This window comes from Protopterus annectens, chromosome 2.part1 (assembly GCF_019279795.1).
Source record: "Protopterus annectens isolate FY-2018-M chromosome 2.part1, PAN1.0, whole genome shotgun sequence".
Taxonomy (NCBI): domain Eukaryota; kingdom Metazoa; phylum Chordata; order Ceratodontiformes; family Protopteridae; genus Protopterus; species Protopterus annectens.
This window is the reverse complement of record NC_056729.1, coordinates 1,446,128,569-1,446,149,929: the sequence shown is the minus strand read 5'-3', so window position 1 is coordinate 1,446,149,929 and position 21,361 is coordinate 1,446,128,569. Positions and strand designations below refer to the sequence as shown.

The following is a 21,361-nucleotide window of genomic DNA, read 5'->3' as shown; positions in this document are numbered from 1 at the left end:
GGAACAATAAACATTAGATTAAATAAGAAATGTAAACTCCTACTGCTATATAAATTGTGTCCCCTCTTAATTCCTAAAACAGAATTAAGTAAGTGAGTAAGGAACTAAAAAATACTAAGAAAAGCACTAGGGTTACCTACAGTCATAAAACTGCCACCAACACTAAAGGCAACTATAAAGCATTTTTATGTTAAGTAAGTAAATTCAGCAATTACTCTCTTTTGATCAGAACTCGTTGCTAATGGTACAACCTACATCAACTCAGAATCCATAGGTAACACCTTGGCAAATTACTTTTAATTTCATTTCATCTCGTATACATTCAATACTCCCGTCCACAAAATATCAACTCAGCCAGCCCCACAGTCATCCGTATTAACCAAGTGTTCGTCACCTTCTCCAAATCAAAAAAGTAAGACCTCCATCGGGAGCAGACAACATATCAGCTACTTACTGGTAAGCTTAACACATCACTTACCCAAACCTTTCCCAAGCATCTTCACCCAAAGACTCTCAACATGATCAACAAATAAAAAATGAAGAAACACCATAACTGTCCCCCTACCCCCCTCTACACAGACAGACACAGGTAGCTATATTCCCATTAGTATCACTAGCTTTATCCGTAAAGCTACGGAATGAATTACTGTGAAACTAATTAAAAAAAAAAGTAAGATAAGATCTACAAACTCTAGATTCTTTACAGTTCTACTTTGTCAAGGACAGACCATACTTTGTCAGTTTCTTTGAAAAAAATGTCACCCAAACCCAGCTTAGGTGAACAACTTTCTGCCCACACTGCTTATCTGGGCTTAGCAAAAAAGTGCACGATTTCCACTCTGGCTTCACAGCTAAGTTAATTATGATATAAATCAACTGTGTTGTAGTGCACCTGATTGCTTACTGGCTATAAAACAGAGTACAATCAGAATAAATGGGACCTCACCAAAAAGAGAATGTCAACAGCTGCTATCCTCAATGTTCTGTCTTAAGCTCTCTCCTCTTTGGAATCTACATCTCTGCTGAACAGGCAAATGTTAATAACCTCTGGCCAATTCAATTTCAAGGACTACAAGGTAGGAATCATCCTAAACTCGATCTCGTATCCTTTATACATGGGTCAGATTAATAACTCGTGCTTTAATCATGACCTCACACTAAATGTAAAGAAATGTAGTGTAACTCGCTTTTGAGGAGGTCATTGTCCCACTGTACTCATCCCTCATTAGACCCATTATAGAATACAACACCCTGTTTGGTATGTACCTTTCAAGACATCTGCAACAACTGGAAAGGCCACAGAAATACCTCACTAAAAGAATCACAGGCCTAAAACAGATACCCTACACTGACAAAACTCCAACTATACTCTGTCGTATATCGTCTACTCAGAGGCGATCTCTGCTTAACATACAAGGCCATGTCAAACCCAGAGCTGTTGGACATGCTCCACTTAAAGAAATACCAATCCCTCAGAGCCACACGCTCCAGGGATCTAAACCTTGTCATCAGAATAAGCAAAACATGCTGGAAGGACAGGTTCCTGACCCAGAGACTCCCCAGACTCTGGAACAGACTGCCCATACATGTCAAGCAGAGCGACTCTTTGGCCATCTTCAAAAGGAACCTTGACGACTGGATGGGAGAAAGGATATTCACCCTGGGTATCATGTCAGTCGCCCTGCTAGACTGGGGTCCAGGGAAGTAAATAGTGTGGAAAGTAATACCCAGGGAATTGTTATGGCTAGGCTTGTATAGGCCCTAGGGACGATAGCCTAGTACCAACCTATGAACCTATGATGAAACTAGCACTCCAGAACAGTATGATATAAATGGAACTTAGCCTTCAGACAGACACAGGATTGAGGAACACACAGAGATGATTAGCTGTATTTAAATGAATAGATCTTCAATACTGTCAGAAAATCCTTCTATCACTCTCATCTCATCTTTCTTGAGTTCTAGTCCAGATCCCAAACTGTCTCATTTCCCCTTTATTCTGACTTTATTTGCCGCATCACAGAATACAGTGCTGCAGCTGGTATATACAGCTATAAACAACTCCCACAAGAAACACCCCCAGCACTTTAAACCAAACCTCCATTCTTATTGTCTGTGACCTACACACTCCTGTGAACAGACTACACCTTGCTTACTGAACTATGTCAAGCCCTGCTCTCTGCAGCCAACTTTTGCTTCAAAGGAAAAACTCCTCACATAATACCCATAGAAAAAAATCTAGTTTTACATCAAAATAAGTCCTGATTCAAGGATAATTTCATCACTTAGCACACCCTCCCATATGAGATAAGCTTTCCTTATATATCAAACAAGGCAAATATCTATACCTCATTTATTATCTAAATAGGATAATTTAAATTCATCCTTGGAATCACTGGCTACAAACTTTTAACTATGCCAAACTATGCCTAGTCAGGCAAATCTCCTCTTTTCATCATTCTTGACAAAGTAAATTATTTTTCTGTATGTACTGCTTGATTAGCTGCTGTTTAACCTAAGAATATTTCATAAATATGTCATCCATAAATCATTAGAGTCGACTTAGTTTCCCCTCAAGTGTCTGACAGTCCCCTATATAGATGCAGATACACTGAGTTGACATGCTTCATGTAAAAATACCCTTGAAATTTCACCAATACCTGGCTGCACACTGGGCAACAGGTTTGCAGTGACAAGCACTGCCACAGAATTACAAACCAGATACTGAAATTATTTTATATTCTTACTGCAACTGTCTAAACGATAAAAAGAGCCTACTGCCATGGATGTGAACTTTTCCACTATCTCAGTTACAAGCTTTGTGGATACTGCATCCATAGGCAGTGGAGAAATTACTTCATGTTTACTGACAACCAGCTAATCCTCAAATAAACTGATAAGGTATGTGAGAGATGTATTTATACAATGTCACTGAAGGTAAAGCTCTCATATAAAAGTACTCCTAATGTTAATCAGGCTATCAGTAGTACACATGCTGCACTCATCTCACACACACAGTTCAAAGCAGGCAAATAGACCCACATATGCTGAGGCACTTAAATGTAGCCTTCCTAAACCCCAAAGATCTCCTAGCTGAAGTACACATAACAAATACCCAGAGCAGCCCTGAATGCACTCTTTCAAGAAAAACTGCACCCACATCAACACAAAGCCAAATCTCATGGAACCTCTATTTATAAGCCCATAAGGCAAACCATTACACAATGCAAAATTCTGGTCATTCCAGACTCCATTGTGAGACACACTGATATCCTTCTCACCACACTGAGCTAGGAGAATGTCACGGTTGTTACTAATCAGAGGCCAGATCCACCACATTATGCATGCACTCATGTCACTGGACCACAAGTACCAGTACGACTCAGTCTTAGTCCAATGTGGGTGTAAATTATTTGAGACATACCTCTCTAGACAGGATGAACAGAGACATCATGGAGCTCTTGGAATGTGTGTCCCAGGTTGGTATGAGTCTAGCAGTAAGCAGCATTTTACCCTTTCCAAGGAAGATGCCACAATACAAATAGAAGACGACTTGACTTTAATAACTGGCTTAGCTTCCGGTGTCATTCTAAAGAGGTGTAATAGTTGTCAGCATGAAAGGTGGTAATCAACAGACCTCACTGCTTTGCCAGGGATAGTATGCACTTATCCTCTTTAGATTTTTGAATATTAGCTAAAACATTTTACTCCTCCATAGTGCCTTTTTTAGACATTTTCAAACTGAAAATACTTCTATCATAGCAAATCAAAACCAAGAAAATCTAAATGTGTTGCTGCTCAATGCAGGCAGTATAAACAAGAAACTCCACTCCCTGCAAGATCATCTCAGAGAATGCTGACATCTGTGCAGTCACTGAGACATGGTATAAAACCATGGAAAGCACACCAGCAGTACAAGGCTATAATGCCTTCCACACATTTAAACCAGCTACTACATTGACAGGGACTAAGGTGGAGGTGACTTGATTTATATAAAAAATAAATATACCTCAGGGATGGCCAAACAGAACAATGAACTGTTCATAGAAACCCTATGAAAGTGTGTTCATGCCTGCATAGGCACAGCTGTATATACAAGGAAGAAGCACTGAAAAACTCAAAAAAGAAGCCACCCTAGTGGAATCACAACATTAATAGGCTGTATAACAGAATGAAGAAAATCATGGCAATAATTCAGAGGCATAGCACCCAGAAGGATGAAAGCACTCTCACCGAATTAAACAAAACTCAGAAGACACACTCTAGCAAAGCCAGGTTGGAGTTAAATTTAGCCTTCTAGGCCAAGGATAGTCACAAGGCATTATTTAGCCATGTCCATTACCTCAAAGGCAATACACAATTTTGGGGAGAGGTCATCATTAATGGAGCCACCTATACTGAGCCAGAAGACATAGCAAACCAACTGGTTACAAATTTAGATCTAACTTTACTACTCCTCATCCTCTTCAACTTCTCTTCAGGAAATACCATCAAATATAACTCAACTACTACAAGAAGAGAACAGATCCTCAATGTGCTCTCTAAGGCCAAGAACACTGCATGGATGAGTCCACACAATATCCCAGGATGCCTTCTAAATAGCATGAAACATAACCCATCATGCTTTCTGGAACTGCTACTTAACTGTAGCCTCCAAACAGGTTTGTGCCTCATGAATAGAGAACAGCAACAGTCATCCCTCTGTACAAAGATGGACCATCTACAGACCCTGGAAACTACTACAATTCTCACTAGTCTGATATGCAAAGCCAAGGAAAGAAGTATCATGGAAATGATCAATAATGACACAGGAAACCTCCAAACAATGGACCCAACCTAATTTGTTTTTGTCAAGGGCTGGTCATGCCTACACAACCTAGTGGACTTCTTTGAGAAGGTCGCCAAAGCAATGGGTGAGAGCAAAACATTTCACACTGCCTACCCTGTGTCTGACCAAGGCATCTGACACAACATCTCACTCAGGCATTGATGACAAACTCAAGAAGTTACATACAAACCCTTATGTCACCCAGTGTATAGCCAGCTGGCTTACAGATAGGACCCAGGAAGCTAAAACTGGGGAGTCCACCTCTACAAAGAGGCCAGTCACAAGTGCAGTCCCTCAGAAATTGGCCCTGGTACATCTCCTTTTTGACATTTACTTCTCTGAAGTCATCAGTTTCAAGGGCCTCTGGATGACTGAATCTGCAGATGATTACAAATTAGGAGCAGTCATAGAATCCCACACAGAAACTTATATTCTCCAGGAAGGGCTGACAAAGACAAATAACATGTGTCAGAGCCATGGACTAAAGCTAAATGCCAAAAAATGCATTTTACTATTCTTTGGGAAGTCATCCAACCTTGGTAACTTTCATACTGACGAAAAACCCCAAAGAGTCAACCCAGTAGTCAGGGATTTGGGGACACACACACACACAGATAGTACTTTACCCTTTGCCCATCATGTGTCATTCTATGTTTGTGCAACTTAGAAACAAAGGAATGGTATCTGGTTCCAAGGAGGGCATTATCCACTGTATTCAGCATTTAACAGACCTATCATTGAGTATAATATCCCCTTTGGTATTCACTTAACCAGGCACATCTAAAAATTAGAATGTCGAAAGTGGTTCCTCATTATAAGAATATAGGGCGTAACCTGTTGAGGGGAGATTTATGCTTTGCATACAAGACACTGTTAGGCCACACCCTGACGGACCTCCTGCATATATGCAAGACAAACAGCAACAGACTTACTCATTCTAAAGACTTAAAACCTTGCCTGCGATATAAATAAAACCTGCTGGAGAGACAAGTATGTATCCCAGAGATTACTCCTCCTCTCAGATGCCTCTCCTTTCATGTGAATGAGAGTTCCTCTTTAACCCAATTCAAGTATAACCTGGACAACTGGCTAGGAAACAGGAAATTCATCCCTAGTTTGGCACCTATGTCTCTAACGGACGTAGGCAGCCTGTAAATGGTTCATCTCCCAGTCCCTACTTTAAATGTTTCATCTTCCAAACTCCTGCTTACATTTACCTCCTTAATGATCTGCATCATTCCCCATGCAGCCTGTAAATATTTCTTCTCCCAGACCCCTGCTTGTAAATGTTTCATCTAGTAAGTCCCTACTTACACTTACTATAATTTGTCAGAGATTTAGGATGCACTGCTAGGCTTAAAAAGGCCCTTTTGTAGTCATTAACCAACTTTGAACCTATGAATCATTATCCTATAGCAGTTCTTTCTATTATTTATCTGCTTTTTTAACCCCCCCCTCCACTTCTCTAGTTTCTGCTATTTTCCTTCCCTCTAGCAAAATCCAGAGTAAGAACACTCTATCTATATCTCCCAAATTGACCCGTCCTCCTATCATGATAATCTGAACAATTAGATTACCTCCATGTTTTTTCTTTTATGTCTTTCTTTGCCAAAGCTTACAGCTACTGACATACTGGTTACTATAAACCAATGAACCTATGTATTATATTTTTAATTTAATTATTGTAGATCTTTTTTCTCCTGTGTTTTCCACCCAACAAACAATCCCTCTGATCAGACTGAAATCATTCATTCCTCCATATGAGTGACATACCAACTACCATACAAGACTTAGGTTCATAAGTTCATACTAGGCTATCTCCCCTAGGGCATTTATAAGCCTAGCTAGTGTGTGTTTGGCTTTCGCCACCCATTTTAAATTAATTTTGCTATGCCCTTTTTCGAGGTTAGTATACCGTGCCTCTGTCGAACAGTGACACAGAAGTGATACCTGGGGTAAACCTACGATCTCCCATCCACTCATCAAGATTCCTCTTGAAGAGAGTCAGTGAGGGACTCTGCCTAACCTGGACTGGGATTTTATTCCAGAGTGAAGGGAGCATCTGGGTTATGAATCTGTCCCTCCAGCATGTCCTATTTATTTCAGTGCTGAGGTTCATGTCTCTCGAGCACGTAGCTCGATGGGATTTGGATTTTCTGAGGTGCAACATGTCCATTAATTCCGGGTTGGACATGGCTTTATACGTCAGGCACAGATCGCCTCTGAGCAGGCGGTATGCCACTGAGGTGAGCTGGAGTTTCTTTAACCAGGCAGCATATGGCATCTGTTTGAGCACTTTGATCCTCTTGGTGAGGTACTTTTGGGGTCTTTCCAGTTGCTACAGGTGTCTGGTAAGGTACATCCCAAAAGGGGCATTGTACTCAATTATGGGCCTGATGAGGGATGAGTAAAGAGGCACGATGACCTCCCTTGATCTAGATGTGAATCCCTTCATGATTAGGTGGGCTATATAAAATGTTTTTCTAACCACTTTGGCCACGTGGTTGTCAAATGAGAGATTGCTATCAACTTGGGTCCCCAGGTCCCTAATTACTTCTTCTGTACTTAATGGATTACCACCTATGTGGTCATTTGTGGACACTTTGTTTTTGCCAGAGGGGATGACTATACACTTTGTGGTGTTTAGCTTGAGGCCATGGCTCTGGCATCAGTTGTCTGTTTCTATGAGGCCCTTTTGGAGGATGCTTGTGTCGGCTGGATAGTCGATTATGGCGCCCAGTTTGCAGTCATCTGCAAACTTGGTCAGCCACAGTCCTTCCGTGTTGGCCTGTACCTCCAAGAAATATATACCGAACAAGAGAGGTCCCAGGACTGAGCCTTGTGGAACGCCACTTGTAACTGGTTTGGAGTCTGACATGGCTCCAGCAATTCTAACCATGTGGGTTCTGTCCTTGAGCCAGTTTGCAACCCATCTAGTGACATAGGGGTTTATATTTAAGCTAGTGAGCTTATCTATAATGCCCGAGTGGGGTATTGTATCGAAGGCTTTTGCGAGGTCCAGGTAGGCTGTGTGGACCACCTTCCCCTCGTCAATGGCCTTGGTGACTGTTTCAAAGAAATCAACCAGGTTTAAGAGGCAGGATCTGCCCTTAACAAAGCCGAACTGGGTAGGATCCAGTGTCTGTAGGTCCCCAATATCTTTATTTATGAGGTCCATGATGATCCTTTCCATAGCTTTGCAGACCAATCTAGTCAGGCTTATGGGGCGATAGTTTCCAGGATCCATTGAGGCACCACCTTTGTGGAGAGAGACCACTGTTGCTGTACACAACTCTTTGGGTACATATCCTGTAGTAAGGCTGAGACTGAACAGTAGTTTTATGTTTGGGTTTAGCTCTTCTTGGAGTTCATGTAGGACGCAGCCCGGGACACCGTCTGGTCCCATTGATGCTGTGTTTTTTGCTTTGGAGAGGGCGGCTCTTACCTGAGCATTTGAGATGTCAGGGGGGCAGCACTCTGCTGGGATAGATATTTGCCCTTTTGATGGGGGGGGGGGGGAGAAGTTTGCGCTGAACCTGTCAGCTAGGATATTGGCAATGTCTGTGGGTTCGGTCTATTTTTTGTCATTTTGGACTAATTCTGAGCATATCTGGGAATTCCCACCCAGGATCCTAACATAACTAAAGAAAGCTTTGTGATTATCCTTAGTGTCCTGTGCAATTTTTCTCTCGAAGCTGGCCTTAGATGATTTTATGAGTGCCCATAGTTTTTTGCTAATACTGATCAGAGATGCCTTCCCTTTTTGGGATTTTGCTCTATCATGTAGTAGCTTCCTCCTTCTATTGTATAGTTTGTTTATGGCTGGGGTCCACCAGACAGGACGTCTGCCTTTGGAGGATTGGGTCTTGGTTTTATTTGGGATTGCATGATCCATGCATTCCTGAAGGTGTTCATAGAATGCGTTTATAAAGGATTCTGCGGTCTGGCCCGTATTTTCCACAGGCCCGGGGGCTTTGAAGGATTCCACCTTGGTTTTAAGGAGTGTGAAATTTGCTTTAGAGAAGTTTTTCACTGTGGTTTTCTGGGCAGGGGGTGGGGTCGGGATGTGAATATCCAGTGAGATTAGTTTATGGTCTGATCTTACCAGTGAGGGATACACTTCTGGTCTGGAGCATAGAGTCCCCATGTGGGTGATGATCAGGTCCAGTATGTTTTCCCCTCTTGTGGGAGTGGTAACAAGTTGTTCCATAGCATTTGAGTTTATAAATTCTAGGAACCTTTGGGCTAGGGTGTTGGAGCTAGAGTAATGCTCCCAGTCTATGTTTGGGTAGTTGAAGTCGCCCAATATAATGGTGTTTGGAAAGACCTTCATATTTTCCAGTGTTCTCAAGAAGGCCGAGTGGGGTTCCTGGGTTTGGGAGGGTGGTCTGTAGCAGGCTATAAACTGGAAGGCAGTTTTACCCACTGTTAGTTGCACATGGATAGTCTCTGATGCTTCGTGCTGTGCCACCAACCTGGAGGTGTGGGTATCTTTGACGAATATTGATACTCCCCCTCCTTTTGTGGTTCGGTCCAAGTTTTGGGGCCGAAAAGCATGGTATGAGGTATAACCTGGTAGTGCTGGGGTGCTCTCGGAAGCCTTGAACCAGGTTTCTGTTACTGCACAGATATCGATGTTCTCCATGCTAAGGAGAGTTTCGAGTGCGTGCATCTTGAGGTTTAGACTTCTGGCATTGAGTAGCATTACTCTTAGTTTCTTATCCCTTGTGATACCTATGGAGGTGGGTTTGTCTTTTGAGCCTTGCCTAAAAAAGGCATTCTGGGGGTAGCATGAGCCTTTGCCAATATCCAAAAGCCCAGGGGTAACAGGTGCAAGCCGTCCCTAGCGAAGCATCGTGGCTTGTCGAGCATGTCATCCCAGGCTGACAGGCACTGGATACCCTTTGAATGACACCAATACTTAAGCCAATTGTTGAAATTGATCATCTTGTCTTCATATTGTGGCATCATTCTTGGTGAGGGTAAGATGCTACTCAAGGTCAGGGTCATACTGGCCTGGGCTACATGCTCAGAGAGCTCCTCTATGTCTCTTTTCATGTAGTCCAGGGAGGTACGTCTCAGGTCATTCACACCAGCATGGACAATGACTGAGTCATATTTGTACTTGCCTTGGAGTGACCTGAGTGCTTGCGTTATGTGGCGGATCCTAGCGCCTGACAGGCAGCTCACCATGACCTTCTCCTTGTTCAGCCTGGTGAGCGGGACGTCAGTGTGCCTGATGATAGAGTCACCTATTACAAGTGTATCAGGTATGTTGTTTAGCCTTAAGGGCTGTGACTGTTCGGCACACTGGCTTTGTGAGCTATGTGTTGCACGTGTTTTGTTTTGGGGTAGCGGTTGCTTGGGTGTCTGCTTTGGAGGTCTCTGCTGCTTAGGCAGATTTTTATTTAGAGCCTCCGAGTATGTTTTTGTGTGTTTATGTGTTTGGTTTGCTGTCGTGGTAGGTCTATGTGAGACTGGAATTGTAGTGAGTGTGGTTTCCTTCTCCTGACTGGTTACGCCAGTACTGAGTTGAGAGAGCTTAGCCTCCAGTTTGGCTATATGGTTGCATCTCTCACATGTGTTGGAATTTGTTGGGAGGAGGAGAGGGTTGTCTGTGTACATGAGGCAGTTGTAACATTGCCTCAAGATTCCCAGATTCACCAGCTGGACCGGAGAGGAGATTGACAACTGACCTTTGGACATGCTAGAATAGTATTGGGAATTCCTTTATAATTGAAAAAAAGGGCCAATGGGGAACAAGGTACTCAAGGGGAGTTTGTGAGAGTGTAGTGCTTTTAATTTTTTAGTGCTGACTTATATAATTGCTTTAGTGAGCAAGTGCCAGGTAACTTAAATGCAATGTGTTACAGGTAACTTAAATGCAAAAACGACAAACAGTAACTTTCTTTCAGGTGAAACAAGGAAATAAGTACAGTAAGCAATGCAGATATCACTAGGGATCCACAGAAGTGCTGAAAAGCCGTGTTTTAGGTGGAATTAGCATTTCAGGGAAATAAGCAAACAAACAACAAGCATACAAACAAAGCTAGATTCAGCAAGCCTGGATCTAGTCTATGCTACAGCAAACAAGGTGTACCAATTTCAGTAAGAAACAGTTCAAATATGCAGGCACTATAAGCCTTTAACCAGAAATTCCCAGTTCAGAAGGGCAGAGTCCAGCCTCTCCTCCCACAAGAGTGCAGACCATGAACCTTCTTAATGTAAAATAACTGGCCTGAAGCCCAAGTGCTTAAACCAGAAATAATACACTTTTAGAATAACAGACACTGAGCCCTCAATCAGCAGTTCTCAACTTAGAAGGATGTAAGCTACCTGTCCTGCCACCACAGTGCAGGCCACAAACCTTCCTAATGTAAAACAACTGGTCTGAAGCCCAAGTGCTTAATCCAAAAGACTTAGAATGATAGCTACACTTTAATCAAGTTACTACCAAGCAGTAATAAATACAATTGAATACTTTAAAGAATGCCTGGATTCGTGCTCACGTTATACAAAGTTATACTTCTTGAAGGGAGACACCATACAGGCAGCCACAAGGGTTATTTCTGACTTACCAGAATCCTGGCAACTGCAGTTGTTTATTACAGCCCTAATCTCACCAGCTGGTGATGCCATGAGCACCTGCATCACCATAAGGGCTATCTATTTCCACCAAGTGCAGAGGCAAGGGCTTCTGTCACTGTTTTTGGCAGGTGCATGCCCATGAGTTCATTGCACTTGCTCCTTGTTATGGGCAAAATCTTATTTTTTTATCCGGGTGAGACAGACAGGAAACACTACCCCCAAGAAGGGAACACTTAACCTTCCCAGTCTGTGCCATGAAGCTCCTGAGCTACTAACTGAACCTGGGTCATTTATGTTGTGGTCAGGCTTTATCTCTGTCTGCCACCAGTGCAAGCTTTTATCACAGTCTTTAACTGCCAAAAAGTCATTATTTCTTGGCCAGTGCTCATTTTGTAAAGTTAAAGCAAATCAAAAGAATTTGCAGAAAAACGTGTGTGCAAGGGAGACAGTTTAGCTGATAACTGCTGCAAAACAAACAGTTTTGTTTTGTGAACTATGTTACCTTGAAGAATCAGTTATTTGCTGAAAACTGTCTAGCTAAGAAATAATTACCTTTGGCAGACCTAGCAACAATGCACGCAGCTGAAAGTAAAGTGAAGTTATTGTCGAGGTTACAGTGAACAGTTTGCACCAACTTTGAAGATACACTTCACTGGAACTGATGGTATGACATTATCTTATGCATCAACATTACCAGCAAAAGCAATGGATAACATTCCACACCAGGACATATCTTGACACAAGGGTTAGATGAACGACTTTGCTGTACAAATTAAACACTATTTAATTTACAGTGGGAAGAAGGTGATTTTCACTCTATTGTACTTGCAAATTCATCAAGACATACCAGCCCTCATTTCAACATGTACCTATGACTAAATCAGGTCCATACCACATGATTGATGTTTCAGAACGTGGAACAGCACAAAACAGAGTTCAAATGGTTGACAGTCTGAAACGTCAATCATTGAGTATTACAGCAAGACTGTTTTTAAATGAGATTACAGTGCAGTGAGGACCTAGGAATTTGCCCTTTTCTCCACTGTAGTGCTATCTCGGAGTTGGTATATATAATTAGCAGGGTGGTGGGTTGTGGGGGGGGGGGGCTTGTTTCCTCCAAAAATACAGTGATTTTTACTGCATTTTTGACATTTCAGAACACTGACCATTTGGTTTCAATGTTTTGTGGTTAGAAATTCTGAAATTTTGATCAAGTGATATAGATCCAATTAAAACAGGACATATAACTTTGGTGTGCAGAAAAGGTTCAAACAAAATTGGAGATAAATGAAAAAGAAGCTACAGTTAAGACAAGAAAAACAAGGAAAACATACAAGTAACTGAAATTACTTGGTGGGATGAGACTGTTAAAAGTCTTTACAAGATTGTGTAACTATTCACTAATTAAATACACCCTATACATTATAACTGCTTGCTATTCTAATAATTATCGTAGTAGTTACATTATGGTTATGCTGCAAAACAATACTCCAGCTAAGATAGGACAAAATGGGCGGTTGTTAAGCAACACTATCTGTACCTCAAAAGAGTTGCTAACTGTGAGTAGGTGCATTAATGGGATTCATTTAATAAGTAATGGTTGCTTAAATTAATGTGTTAAGTTAGTAGTAATAGTGTGTGTTTTGTGTGTGTGTATAAATGTAGCAAAGAAATAACATAAGCTCTTTACTACAGTTACAAAAGGGCATTTTCTTTAGTCCTCAATTTCAGGTTGAGGTACAGTGCCACTCTTGGAATTGTCCTTCGCACCAACAGTCATTAAGTGCTGCTCTGCTGTAGAATTAAAACACCTTGTAGAGAGGTATTTTTGCCATCTGAAAGGAGAAGGACCAACTGCTCAAAATCATTAATAATTTTGCATCCTAAAAGAAAATGTGAAAACGGGACTATAGGGTTGTGTGCAGGTATAGTCAGAAACTACTCAGATGATGGTTATGTAAGGATTAAAAACAGATCTGCTTTTTCCCTCCTCAACAAAAGAAAACTTGTGTTTCTGAATGGATCTGCTTGTCTAGGAGATTTTAAATATTGGCTGAGGCACGAACATCAAGAAAGATGTGTGTGTATGTGTGTGTGTGTGTGTGGGCATGTTTTTCTCTCTCGCTCTCTCTCCCCGTTTCTATTTCTGTTCCACTTTCCTAATTCATGTCAGAATAAACTGCAATGCTTTGCTTAAGCTACTGAAAGGAAAAGGAAGCAAAATGCAAGAATGAATATGAAAAAGGACATTACTGTAGGGAAAGGCAGTTAGTGCAGACAATCAAGGCCATGAGCTGACAACAAGATACTTTAAGGAGTTGACTCTGTCATTTGTGTACTGTGTAACTCTGAAAAAGTCACATAACCAGACTGTGCTTGTGGAGGAACTGGAAACTGGGCTACGCTTCTCAATGATCTTCTAAATTGCATGCCTTGTAACTACCTATAAACCTAATGGAATTAACTTGTTTTTACAAAAATATAAACACATTTCTGACAATTGTTTTTGCTTAGGATATTATAAGAACTGTATAAATGAATGCAGTAGGCATGTTTTTCTGAGAATGAGAGAGCTTGCTATGTTGTCCATTACCCTAAATCCTCCCATGCTGCCTTGCAGATAGAAAAAAAAACAAGCTTTATTTGATCCTATGAATCTCTAACTTTTGCGTCTGGATTTTTCTGCCTAAACTCACAGCAATACTTTGTGTGAAGACAGGGTCCTCGGACAAAGAATACAGAGGCCACACAAAGCAAAATTTGTGCATCTCCCTAGCTTGTTTGAAGAACATGTTGTGTCATCAATGAAAGTCACCAAATACTGTACAGAACCCACAGCTTCCAGAAATTCCTAGGCTCCCTGGAATAACATGCCCCTGCAACTCTGGGAAATCTAAATCTAGTGAAGGCAAATCAATGGAGAAATGAAACAGTACAGTTGTTAATTAAAAGTGTTTACTGCTGAGTCATACCTAGCTGCATGATTACTTACTGTGGCAAGGTTGTCACAACGAGACTGGATGGCCTGGATGAAAAGCCCACTGGCTGCAGAATTCCTGTGTACAGCACTGATAAAATCTTGAACTGGAGGCTCATGGGAAAGACTGATCAAATCCTGGATATGATTAACTATAAGCCAAGTTAAATGCTCTGAATCATGAAGATTTTGACACTAGAAATAAATGATTAAGAAAAGCAACCATTAGCTTTTCATGCAGTGTAAGGTAAAAATATGGTGGTTAACTAATTTCTTAAAAACAAAGGAAATTATGCATTGCAAGTTTTAAGCAGATACTTAAACTGAAGGTCTTCTAAAGTAGTATAAAACATGATGCAGCTATACACCATTTATTTTTCTTTTGTGGAGGTAAACATCTGGTTAGTTTTAAAAAAAAATGAACTAATTATGCAACACAGCCTCCAGAGCCCAGTTTCAAATTCTGTGTTCAGTACTCAAAAAAACAGTACAGTTCCACCACTGAGCTATCTTCAGCCCAGGTTGTTGCTTTAGATGGTCCAATCGTAGCTGTTGTTGCCAACGTATCATACAGTTTTTGTCAGTCTGTCAAAAGACCCCCCCCCCCCGGTCAGATTTTTGCATAACTTGATATAAAGCCAGTTGGTCTTTGGTAAATGACAGGAAAAGTACTGCTGAGTAAATAAATGTAACAGTATATGTTCAAAAAGATCACTGTCACAGTATCCTACGATATGCAAGAGATATCCTACCACGTATTGTACATCTGGCCAGCTTCCAAATCTTTGGAGCATCTTCTATGTGCCTTAAAAAAAGCTGTGTACTTACCTTAACGTTCCATCCAAGAAAATGGACAACACAGATGGAACGTTATACAAGTACATAACTTTTTTATCTGATGTTGTCAATTTTCATTCTATCCTCAACTGTTGGGACAGAGTCCCCAGCTACCTAAAACACAGGTGGACTCTAGGTAAGGATATTCCTCAGCACAGGTGAGCCAAAGGCTGCGTTTCCCTTTGAGACCAGATCCAGTTTGCAATGTGTGATAAAGGTATGAGGGTTTGCCCAAGTCACAGATGCACATATATCGCCCATGAAAGCCCGAGACAGAAACACCGAAGAAGTTGCCATGGACGTAGTTGGGTGGGCTCTTAGAGGTTTTGTTAAGGTTAGACCCAACTTGTCATAGATAAATGATATGCAATTCATCATCCATCTGGCTAAAGTTACCTTTGCAACTGGTTTGCCCAATTTAAAATCTGCAAAGGACGCAAATAATTGATCTGTCTTCCTAATTTCTTTTGTCATATGTACGTAAAAATGTAATTGTCTGTGAACATCCAATAAATGCAATATATATTCACCTTTGTATTCAAGTTTAGGAAAGAAGACTGGCAAATTAATGGACTGACTGACACTAGATACTGACACCACCTTAGGAAGGAAAGATGCACTGGTACGTAATGTGACTATTCTTATAAAAGATCAAGTAGGGAGGTTTTGATGGCAATGCTTGACATTCTGAAATTCTTCTAGCAGAGGTAATGGCCACTAGAAAGGCAGTTTTCCAGGTCAAGAACTTAAGATCACATTTAGCTGCTGGTTCAAAGGGAGAATGAATTAAGGCCTGCAGTACCAAGTTCAAATCCCATGGCAGAGTAGGATTTTTATATGGAGGTCTCAGCAGGAGTGTGCCTCTCAAAAATGCTTTACAAAGTTCAGAAGAGGCCACAGAAGAATTCTCAAACCCAACATGAAAGTTAGAGATTGCTCCTAACTGAACTTAATCGTGGTGAAGACAGTACCCTCATTAAAAATTGTTGCAAAAATTCAAGTATGCTATGTACAGGAGCCGAGAAGGGCTCAATGTGTTTTTGCTGTGCTCAGCAGACAAACCGTTTCCATTTATTTGTAGAAGGGTTACAGGAAGTTAAAAGAATAAGACGGATGGGGAAGAGGTTTAAGATTTTTGGATGAATTATACCTGTCAGGTGAGACAGGAGGTCTGGAACTGGATCCAGAGTCAGAAAAAACAAAAAACGTGGATCCGGACAGGCAAGAAGTTTAAAGCTGATTTATTTGAAGTAAAATCCAAGAAGTAAACAGTAAGTATTCAAACACACATAAGGATAAGCGCTTTCGTTTGTATAAATTATTGGAGGGAGATGGACAGATGAGAATGTGTTTAGCAAACATGAAAAGTTTTTTAAACTACAGGAAATGATGTTTAATTTACCGGAAGAAGTTTGTCATAGTTACAAATGAAAGCGCTTATCCTTATGTGTGTGTTTGAATACTTACTGTTTACTTTTTGGATTTTACTTCAAATAAATTAACTTAAAACTTCTTGCCTGTCCAGACCCACGTCTTTTGTTTTTTCTGGGTTTGTGTGTCTCTTATTGCCTGGCTGGATCCAGGTTGGTAAAGCAGATGAGGCCATAGGAAGGGGAACCAAATCTGTTGAAGCCCGTAAAGTGCAATAAAGATGGCTTTGATCTTCAACTGGCAGCTTTCTGCAAAAATTTTGGAATTAGGGGAACTAGCAAGTAAGCATAAAGTAGACTATGGGGCCAAATGTGAAGTACAGCATCCCTTGGTGTTTCAACCAGAGGGGGGGATTAGGGCAAAGTTGCTGTTGCATTTATTGTTTAGGGGAGAAGCAAAAGGATCGCAGCAAGGCTGGCCCCATTGATGGAAAATTGTTTTTGCCACCATCTTGTTGAGAGACCACTAGTGAGGTACAAGATGGACCTGCTCAATTTGTCTGTTATCATACTGGACTTCCCCAGAATGTGCATTGGTATGAGAAAGTGGCTGGATGAGATCCACTGCCACACAGTGAGTGCTTCTCGACATAAGGTGTAAAGTCTGGTTCCTCCATGTCTGTTGATGGACCAAACTACTGACATTTTGTCTGTTTGAATCACAATTTTCCCTAAAGGGAGAGCATCCTGAAGGCCTGCAATGCCAAGAGCACTGATCTCATCTCTAGAACATTGATACCAGGCAGAAAGGAAGCAAATTCCTCCCAGCAATCAGGGAATGCCAGGAGGCATTTGAGAGATTCAAGTTGCTGTACCCAGGTGCCTTTAGAATAGCCCTCTAAATATAGACAAATAGGAAAGAGTACTGAATTATACTAAGAAATGCACAGTGCAAATAGCAATGCAGCAGGAGACAGATTTGGAAAGAAATGAGCATGTGAATTTGACAAAGAATGGATTTCAGGATGGATACCTGGCAAAATATCAGGGACAAAGGAAATGGGAGTAAAGAAAGTGATTGTGAGAGGAGCTCCAATAATGTTAGAAGGAGAGAATGACAATAATGGTAGCTTTGTGCTAGTAAGGGGTTAATGGCAAGGGAGGAGGATTATGTTGGTATGCATTTATACTTCACTCAAAACTGCTATTATCGAGCTTAAGAACAAATTGGGAGAAATAATCCACTTTCAGCAGGAAATAATACTTATAGGTGGGCAGTAGAACTTAATTTGCAATAAGAAGAATGTAACAGGGGACCTAGATAGGAAATATAACAAAAGAGGGTAGATTTTTGAAGAAATTTATGAAAATATTTGGTATGGAAGATGTGAATTAGATAGCAGAAACTCGTACAGAATTTACACATTATTTCCCAAGGAACAATAACTGAGCTAGACTCGAAAAGAAATTATATTTAAGCCAAAATAAATAACCAGCTCTTACAACATGGAGGTTATGTCATAAATTTATTTAATCAAGTCCACTAGCTAAATACAGATTTTGCATATATGCTTCATCAGGATAAAAAAAAATGTACAATCATACCTATCAACTGTCCAGATTTTCACAGAATGACAATGTTCAGATTTTTATCTCATATTTTGGTCTGTTCCTCATAAAATTTGTGGTTTTCTGGCAAATCACTGAAGACTGAAGTTACTAAATAATGATGTACATTGAGTTTCAGAATCCATATCCTTCAGAAAATACATGGTAACACAAATCATACTATTCTAGCAACTTTCTAAATTTATAAGAGCATTATTTAAAAGCTGCCCCTATTTTGGGGTCTTTGCCCCATTATTTTAGGATTTGCCCAGATTACTGGTTTTAAGAAGATTAGAGGTATGCATCCAATCATGTTCACTTAAATACTCTAAATAGAAATCACATGATTGACGAGAATGACGTCAATAAAAATGTTTTTAAATTTAAATAACATGTCCAAACGTTTTAAAACAATAAGAATGCTACACTCAAATAACGCAAACAAAATTATTATTCTAGTTGTCATTTGTGGTTAGAAATTATATTTCACAGAAGCATGTGTATTTATAATTGAAAGCTTCCACATGCACATCCCACAACTATCTCACGTCATGTACTGATAAAAATAAAGAAAAAATGCAGGGTAATGAAGTTAAAAATGAGACAATGGTGCTTTCCCACCTACCTGCTAAAAAAAGAGAGGAATTTAAAGACTGGGTAGTGCAAATTATTCAAGAGTTACTCGTGAAAATACAAGTGTCTTTAGAAGGGATAGCTAGTGAGTGGGATAAAATGAAAATTGAGTTTAAAAATATTGCAGAAATAAAATAAATGCATGTGGTTAAGAAATAATAGGAATTATTTAGAGAGACTGACAAAGGTTAAAAGTACTGCAGAATCAGAGGAATCTCAAAGAACAAGAAGAGGAGCAAATGTTGAGTGCTAAAGAGAAAATAAGACAGTATTTGGATAATATGCATGAGTTTAAAAAGACTGCTGTTAACCAACTACTTTTTGATGACAACTCCAGAGCACAAAAACGTTTAGTACAACGTAGGCAACAGAAAGTAGAATGGGTTGTCACCAAACGTAGGGACCTTTTAAAAGAATGAGAAGAGGCCAAAAATGTATTTGGAATGCAGGACAGAGAATGCCTTCCCTGTCAAAGACTGATATCAAAGTATAGGCAAAGAGAAACAAACAGAAGGATCCTAAGGAAAAAAAAAAAAAAAAAAAAACAGTACTTTTAGAGTTTTTATAGACTAGAACAGAAGCTGCTGTTAAAAAAAAGAATAATTAGCAGAGAATACAAAATATACTGCATGATAACTATAAGAATAAATCAGGGGAGGTTAGAAAGAGAGACTGGATAAGCAATTCACAAAGACACAATGGGGGATATATGTACGTCTCCCAAATATGGAACAAAGTCTAGAAGATTTACAATATTTGCTTCAACATGTTTACGTAAGTATTTTTATACCCCAAGTAGACTCCGAAGAATTTTTCCTCAGGTAGACAGCAAACTTTGGAGGTGTGACAGGGAAGAAAGAGGTAACTGGGAAGATTTTTTTCTGAGAGTACAATGAGTTGGTAGACGTTAAAGATTCCCTGCAGATTGTTGTCTTAGACATACTGGGTGAGCAAATTGGTGTAACTAAGGAAATGATTTGTTTGAGCTATAATACAGTAATACACAATCGGAATTCCTTGCCAAGTCTAATTATGGTGGCTACCAAAAAATCAATTGATAGAAAATGGAATTGAAAATGGAAATCAAAGTCTAAACCAACTTTACTAGAAAGAGTGAATATAGTAACATAGATAAAACAAATGCAACTGGCATCTTTAGAAGAGGGTAGGAGCAAATTACAAAGGAAAAAATGGGAATTGTGGAAACAACATATGCAGAGGAGGAACAAGGTTTAAAAGAGTGCAGGATTTGAATGAGCTTTGGAATGTCTGACTGACAATGATTGGATAGATTATAAGTGATGTATAATGTTTGCAACTACAAATTTGTCAACATGGTTTGTGATGCTTGCATCTAAAATAATGTCAATATGGTTTGTTTTCATTTATATAAATGTATGACTGCCTATGTCATACGCGACAATTTAATAAAGGTGTTTCTTGTTTTAAAAAAAAAACAAAAACTTGGGGATCTTTTGATAAGAATCAACCACAGATCCCATACAGATATTAAGGGATATTTCAGAAATTGTATGATAACATGTATAAAGCAAAAGAATGGTGAAACCAAGAAAGAGCAGAAATGGAAATATTTATGGGGGGACTTAATTATGCCAAGGTTTGAAAGAAGATGAGGCTCAACAGTTAAAATAGGAGGAAATGAGTTAAGAATGGTGTATATTTAATCTGCAAGGAAATCTCCAGGAACAGATGGCATTCCTGTAGAAGTCTGGAAGTTGGGGGGTGAGAAAGTGATAAAGATCTGGAAGATTCTGTTTAACAGTATTTTAAGGGGGGGGGCAGCATCTTGGAAGAATGCTGTGGTGGATATATTACCCAAAGAGCGCAAAGGCCAATTGAACCCATATTCATGTACACTAATTTTAATGTTAAACCATGATTACAAAGTGTTTATGTCTATACCAGCTAATGGAATGGCAAAGGTGTTGCCAAAACTAACAGATGTGGATCAATGTGGTTTTGAAGGGGGGAAGGAAACACTTAGCAACATTAAAAAGAGTTAAGTATTTACCATAACTTGGAATCTGTGCTATCCAGTGTCATTATTCATCACGGTTGGGTCTTGGATCCGACCTCGGAACTGAGCTGGCAAAATGAGCGACAGCTCCTGAGCTTGAGGTCCTCACATCGCAGGACTCCTGTTACCCATACTCCTCAGATTGAGTTTGCTAGATAAATAACAGGACAGTGACATTGTCCCCACCTAGGAACAGCAGAACCAAACATACCATTACCTAAAGAATCCCCTGGTCATCACAAGGAGGGGGATGAAGGGTGGGAACGTGATGAATAACTAAACCAGATAGCAAAGATTCCAAGTTATGCTAAGTACATAACTCTTTATCTGATGCAATCCGTGTCATTATTGATCACAGATGGATCAGAGTCCCCAGCTATCCAGAACCCTGTGAGGTCTCAAAGAAGAACATGCTGGAGCACAGAAGAACCAAACAAGGCTCTACCCCGAGATACCAAATCAAACTTGTAATTTGTTACAAA

The 21,361-nt window shown here is 40.2% G+C and overlaps 1 protein-coding gene across 4 annotated transcripts in view; it reads right to left on the bottom strand.

Moving 5' to 3' along the window:
- Positions 1-21,361, bottom strand: part of HTT (huntingtin) — a 4,811,037-nt gene that overhangs the window by 1,564,477 nt on the left and 3,225,199 nt on the right. For all 4 annotated transcript variants that reach the window (XM_044062924.1, XM_044062926.1, XM_044062925.1 and 1 more), the window contains one exon: positions 14,409-14,588. In XM_044062924.1, coding sequence (XP_043918859.1) covers positions 14,409-14,588 — 180 coding nt within the window. The remainder of the gene's footprint in view (positions 1-14,408; positions 14,589-21,361) is intronic.